General features: G+C 47.4%; 2 protein-coding genes across 2 annotated transcripts; one reads left to right on the plus strand and one right to left on the minus strand.

The window, feature by feature from the left end:
- Window positions 1-3061: 3061 nt before the first annotated feature.
- DACRYDRAFT_16806 (uncharacterized protein) lies at window positions 3062-3688 on the plus strand (the record flags this gene model as incomplete). The annotated part of the gene is made up of 3 exons (XM_040771227.1): window positions 3062-3085; window positions 3140-3444; window positions 3565-3688. 3 exons carry the CDS (start codon window positions 3062-3064, stop codon window positions 3686-3688), a joined length of 453 nt encoding a protein of 150 aa, XP_040627143.1.
- A 68-nt stretch (window positions 3689-3756) lies between these two features.
- DACRYDRAFT_23215 (uncharacterized protein) lies at window positions 3757-5577 on the minus strand. Its single transcript, XM_040773157.1, has 3 exons — window positions 5350-5577; window positions 4369-5286; window positions 3757-4317 (listed from the first exon to the last, which is right to left on the minus strand). Exons 1-3 carry the CDS (start codon window positions 5426-5428, stop codon window positions 3896-3898), a joined length of 1419 nt encoding a protein of 472 aa, XP_040627144.1. The 5' UTR covers window positions 5429-5577; the 3' UTR covers window positions 3757-3895.
- Window positions 5578-6420: the final 843 nt, after the last annotated feature.

The following is a 6420-nucleotide window of genomic DNA, read 5'->3' on the forward strand; positions in this document are numbered from 1 at the left end:
CCTAAGAGATCAGATCTAAGGACAAAATGACAAAAGGGGACAAGACTATCTATGATAGCCATGGAAGCACTCTAAAGAAGGTGGCTGAGAACTGTACAGCAGGGATTACCTTAGGGCAGGGTCCTAGGGACTTAGAGGATTTTGACTCAGCCATCAATATCACATGAGATGGTTGAGATGTTTATCTTGGTCCTTCGATCTGTATCATGGGTTTGAGATGATCGCAATATTTCAAAATTAGGTGATCCCTGATATTCTCCTGACACCTCATTGGGAGGTGTAGAGTACAAAGTCCACCTTCTGGGTGCAAACCTCCCATATGTTATCATGGTCTGCATGTTTTGGGTCTGTCAGGGATGTCTTGCCAGTCCAAATCAGATGTTCCCTGACAAATTCAAGCTAGGTCAAGAATGTATGACATTAGAAAACTAGATGTGAGCTTGGGGATGAAAGGAGGAAGAATGAGTGCAAGAAGTAAAACAGGGTAAGAGAAGGTAGGGAAGAAAGGGGAGAGGAGGGAATGGAATAGAGGAAGGACAAGAAAGAAAGTGGGCAGGTGTGAGGGCAACATGATCCAGCAAGGCTGATAATCAAGAGCTCCAAACAGAGATATGAAGAGATTGAGAGAAGATTTGGGAGAATCAACAGATAGTCCAGAATGTTGGTGGGTTTCAGGGTTTGATTAAGATCAAAGCAGAGGTCTTGAAGTCAAAAAAGAGTTAAAAGGTATCTGAGAGCAACTGAGAGCTATCAAAGTTACATAAACTGCTGACTAGAAATGCTTAATTATGGTGACATCTTGAACAGATCAGATCTAAAGGGGAATTGCAATGAGCAGAGACAGGTTATATATACTAAAAGGGTGGAAGTAATGTGGAAGCAAAGAAAGTGGCTTGGGAACTGTACAGTGACCAATCATTCTTTCAGGGGCCTTTGGCATGCAGATTGGGGGGGTCACATGTTTTGAAGGTTTTGAAGGATTCAGAAGTTCAAGATGTATGATTTGGTTGAAATGGGATTGAACATAAGTTGATAGTGGGTTGAAATTGGGTGTCCCCTGACAGCAGGAAAGAAGACAGGGGAAAGAAGAGAAGGAGAAGAAGCAGGGGAGAAGCAGAGGAGAAGGGGGGGAGAAGCAGAGGAGAAGCAGGGCAGAAGCAGGGGAGAAGGGTGTCAGGGCACACTGCCAGATGTTGAAAGTATCCTCAAATCAGGAGCCCAATAAAAGCAAGAAGCAGCAAGGAGAGCATGAAAGCTTGAATTGTGGTCAACAGTAGGGCTGATGTATCAAATAAGCCCAAAATGCCCCTAGTCACAAGAGAGATGCAGTGAAGTCATGAACAGTCTGAGGGGGTTGAAGTCTAGGTTTGAACACCAATCGGAGAGTTGAAGAGGTTCAGTGAGGGTTCAATCTAGGTTTGTCACTATCTGACAGTGGAATTCCTGAGAGATCAGCTCTAAGGGGCATAAGGCTCCTAGAGATGGTATATATACATGTAGGAAAATGGAAGTATAATGGAATCAAAAGGGTAGCTGTGGGACTGTACAGTTTACCATTGTTTAGGGTGGTGCTTCAAAGAAGTTGAGTGGTTTTGCTTCAGGGTTGGTGGATTTGGGCTATACTGAGGCCAAAGTAAGCCTTTTGGTGTTGATTGTATCAAATTTGCACCAAAACTGGGCAAATCCTGACAGATATATTCGGACACCTATATTTCAGATACTTCTTGGGTTGGATCATCACACAGCCACAAAAGGAAGCAATTCCAGGTATGGCTAAGTACCTTCATTGCTTACCTATACACCTCTAGTGACTGCTATGTGAACATGTTACATTGATGTATTAATGTGCTTTGGTGATGCTTTGAAGCATAAAAAAAGAGTCAATGATGAAACATATATATTCAGACTTTTGCACTGCTGCACTTATTTGATTTTGGACCTTCTCACTAATGTATGGTGGACATTTGCAGACAGCTGCAGTGTTAGTGGTCCCAGCTGTCTGCAAAAGGCCACCAGACATGGTTGTTGCTGGATAAGGGTCCTCAGCATCTAATTTTGCTCAAATCCATGGTTTTTCTCCATTTGGGTTCAATTCCAATGATTTTTCTTCTGTTCATGGCTGTGAGCAGAGTAAAAGGTCTGCATTTGAGTCCAGGGTATAGTATCTGTTTCCTTCTCAATGGGAGCAAATACTTTGCTTCCATTTAGTGGAAGCAGATAGGTACTCCTGTGCAGGCAAAGTTTTTGCTTCTGTGTACTTGTTTTGCCTCCAGTAGCCTCTGCAGAAGTTCTTACTCACTTCTGTGGAGTTTATTTTTCTCCCAATTGCTTCTGCAGGAGTATATCAGCCTCTGCAGATGCAAATAGAGTGTTTTCACTGGAGACAAATGTGCACAGCATTTTGAATCCTCATTTTGAGGCCATGTCCCCACTAGCATCAGACCGTATCACTGCTTGAAGGACCCCTAACAAGCTGTCCACAAATGTCCACCATACTAATGTAATATAGAGATGCTCATGGGCAACAGGTGGCATGTTCAGGGGTCCTTGATGAGCATGGTCCAAAATCTGAGCATAATCAAATATCATTCCATAGGGTTGCACTTCTTATTTCAGGGCTCAGATCTCCTTTGGATTCAATTTCCAGCTCATCTGTTATGTGATTGCATGACAGGTGAAAGAAGTTGTGGTTCCAGAGGGGAAAGGTAAGGGGTTTGCCATGCACACCATCAGCCTGCAGGATGCTAAGGAAGACATAGTTCCATGCACCAGTAGCCACGGAGATTATGATTTCTCCTTCTGTTGCTTGGTTCTATGGCAAACATCTATCAAGGACTTCTTGGGAGGCTTCAGCCAATGCCCTTATGAGGGCAACAGTCTGGGTGCCAGCTCAAATACCAAAGGAAAGGGATGGCAGGGCATTAGCTGATAAGCCTCATCTGAAGACCCAAGCTGATGCTCAAGATTCACTCGTCTTCTCACACTCTGTGCTGTAAATACTGCCTGTGTCCTGGTGCAATGTGCACTTACAAGGTTTGAGGCACATACGTACACCACCGCCATGTCTTTGAATTCAGTGATCAATGTGAGTCGCTCTAGCACAATCAACAATGATGATCACTCTAACCAGCCATTTCAGTCACAGCTGCGTAAGGAAATAGCCGCATGGCTGTTGCGAGCCAAAGAAAATGCCAAATCCAGCGTCAGCTTCGGTGAAAATGTTTGGGCAGACTGTCACGGCGGAGGCACATCCAGGTCGCCTTATTGTCGCCCCCAGGGCATCAGGAACTCTCAGGGCGACTATAGCATCCAGCTGCTGCTCCTGAATTACAGTTCCGGAAGGGGGGCAAACACACAAACCCTACAAGCAATTTCGGCCGTGTCGTTCGGAAAGAAGCAACCTACGAAAGACGAAGTCTACGACAAGCTTTCAGAGATTGTAGAGTGAGTTGGATGAGGGGTTCGGAAACCATGTTCACCACGTTCTCGTCAACCAGGTTTGTAGGAGCACGGTTCTCGGCTGTAATCACTCTGCGTAGTTACAATGTGTTCATTTCTCTTAAGGAATGCACCATGGGCTGCTCAAATAAGACAAAGCTCCAAGAAGTCAGACACAAGCCTGTTAAGGAATAACCGTGCCGTCCGTGTAAATGCAGCATTCGGCGGATATGTGACACTGACTCTCTAGTACGACAGGCTACTAGGAAATCACTGAAGCACCGGACATGCGAAACGGCCAATTAGATCCCAGCATATATCGTCCTGTCATATTTTGCAGCCGCTTAGAGGCTGCTTTCGTTGTTCCAGAAGAGAGGGAGTGTTGTCCATCGTATGGAAGAGTCCGTCGAACAAGCCACACGGTTGGCTTTCCCAAATGTGATCCAGTACACGACCTTCATTGCAAGCACAGACGGGACTGCCGAGACAGCCACTCAGTGCGGAAAATCCACTCCTGAATCCCGTAGACCAAGAGAAAATGTAATTTGAGGGGATGCTGCGCCTCTCTCCAGAAACGCTCCTGGAAGAGCGGATGGTTCCTCGAGAGATGCAGCCGAAATTCCTTGCGATAGACCAGCTCTTCTTTCATCGCTTTGCGAAGTCCCGCCTGCCAATCCACACCTTCCTGGCCACATTCGGGTGCTTCCATTATTTGTGAAGTATCATCCGGTGGCATCCAGGGAAAACCGCCCGTCGTCGTGAGCCATTGGTGTGTTGCACTATGGATAGAAGAGATGTCGTCGGGATATCGCGCAAGCATGAATCGCGGCAAGACAGCCACCCCTTGTAGATCGATGAAGCCGATAATACGACCCGTAACTCATGTGATGTCAATGTCGCTACAGTAGGTAGAGAGCGGATAGGACATACCCGGATTACATATGATATTACGCCACGCAAAATCACCAATGACGAGGCACGGTTTGGCAAGGTTCGGGGACAGTGGGCGGGCAGAGATCAGTCTCAGAATGAGGGAAGCTGCTGTTCTGACATCCTCCGTGGTGACTTCTTGGTCATTCTTCCAGTTTTCGAGATCGTGTCGAGCCGCTTCAGACTTTAAGAGCTGTTTCCATAATTCTTGTACGGATGTCGTGGACACTCGGGGCAGTGCTGCTTCTTCTCCCCGCGGGCGGTTGGAATAACGAGCCTCGGACAGGTAGGGTCCGACGATAAAATCCTCAATCTGAAGCTCTCCATCGTCCCTTCCGTGTTCGACTTGAGTATGCAGATCATCTCGCTTAAATGTGATCATGCCGAAGGAGGAGAAAAGACATGGCCGGGCGAGCTTTACATAGTGTGATGCCAAGTCAGCCAGGATAGCCGACCGCTGAGAGGCATTGTCCCTCCAAACGACATCTAATGACTCTCCTTCCAGATAATCCAACAGCAGATACGGAACGCCAGCAGGGTTGTTGGCATCGTTATTCCATGCCCACACGCCGGGAGAGGGAAAGTCTGGCATGAAGCGATGGAGGTAGGCCAAGGTGGCGACCTCGGACTCTATGCGTTGATCGAGATATCCGCTCGTGTCACCGCCTCCATCACCGTACTTGTCAGTCTCTCGCGGTATCCTTGCGACGAGGTTGCGGCCGCTTTTGAAGGTGATGAGGTACAGCTTCGTCCATTGGCCATAGGCCAGATGGGTGACCGTCGGGGGATGTTGTTCGTTTGTAGCCACGTAGGCAGCATACGCCAGAGCTGGTAGGCACACGCCAAGTTGAATCAGAGCAACAATTGCATCATCCTTGATAACAGCTCCATCGGTATGCGCCTCTGACTCAATGATTCCTGTATTACATGTGTTAGTCAAGACTCATTCGCTGTACTGTTTTGAATCTTCTGCGTACTGACCCTCGAAGCTTGTCCACGCATCCGGAATTACCTGCGGGCGCCGTAGCGAGGCAGTCGGAGACGACACGCCCCGAGTCATGGACTTTGTTCCAGAAGGCCTTAGACCGTGACAAGAAGTTGACTTGTCTAGTACTCGAGTCGGATCACCTAAAGAAGAGTAGTGTTGGTGAGATGCAAGAGTAGGAACGCGGCCAAAGGGACGACGAAGGTGTCTGATGATAGTGGATTGCCAGTGCCTGAGTACCTTAGAGAGGTTGAGTGAGGAAAGCAACATGTTTGACTCGGGAATTTTGCGGATGAATTGCCGATTGTACTATTAGTGAGAAGGAGTTAATTCCTCCGATGGCCCCAATTCGGAGGCAAAATCGCCAGAATGGCCCTCAGGGCCCAATATCCCTCGATGACCCCTCTGGCATGCGGTGCTAGGGACACATTTGTGCTTATAATGCCAAAATAGGGCACCCATGCCAATTGAGCAAATTTGGGGTCCTTCAAGTAGTAGATTAATAAAATATGACAGAAACATCACAATAATAAGGAGAGAAAGAGAGAAAAAAGCACTCTCATCTACTGTGTGCTCATTACTTTTTTTTTCGCCTTTTTGTAGTTCTAAATTTGGTCGATATATGTGCATTCGGGTGAATGTCATCGTGCCCTTCATCAGGACCCCTAACGTTTTTATTTTCCCCAAAACCCTTTTTACAGCTTCAGAAGGGCAAATGCCTTCCTAACGCCGCTCCGAAGGGGTCATTGAAGGAAAATTGAGCCCGGAGAGCCATTCTGGCGACTTTGCTTCCGAATTGGGGTCATCGGGGGTATTGCCTCCGCTGCACAGCCATGAATTGGACCCCAAATTAGAGAGGAAAAATAGGGATACTGGATGACATCCCGTAGGATCTGCGTGCCCCACGCAGATACGCAAAATGCGGCATTTGCTCATGCCGTGCTTCTGGAAGCCTCACGCAGATGTGCTCAGGGTTCACGCAGATCGGTTTTCTGCGTGAGGGGGTCACCCCCGTCACGCAGAAATTTCGTGCACGTAGACCTTCACGGAGGCACTTCTGTTCTTCC

This window comes from Dacryopinax primogenitus, assembly GCF_000292625.1.
Source record: "Dacryopinax primogenitus strain DJM-731 SS1 chromosome Unknown DACRYscaffold_13, whole genome shotgun sequence".
Taxonomy (NCBI): domain Eukaryota; kingdom Fungi; phylum Basidiomycota; class Dacrymycetes; order Dacrymycetales; family Dacrymycetaceae; genus Dacryopinax; species Dacryopinax primogenitus.

Bases quoted from the DNA above. Each gene is read 5' to 3' on its own strand.
- DACRYDRAFT_23215 (XM_040773157.1), bottom strand. From the start codon at position 5,428: ATGACTCGGGGCGTGTCGTCTCCGACTGCCTCGCTACGGCGCCCGCAG. The intron at 5,287-5,349 runs GTCAGTACGCAG...CATGTAATACAG, and splicing joins TGCGTGGACAAGCTTCGAGG to GAATCATTGAGTCAGAGGCG. The intron at 4,318-4,368 runs GTATGTCCTATC...ACATCACATGAG, and splicing joins TAATATCATATGTAATCCGG to TTACGGGTCGTATTATCGGC.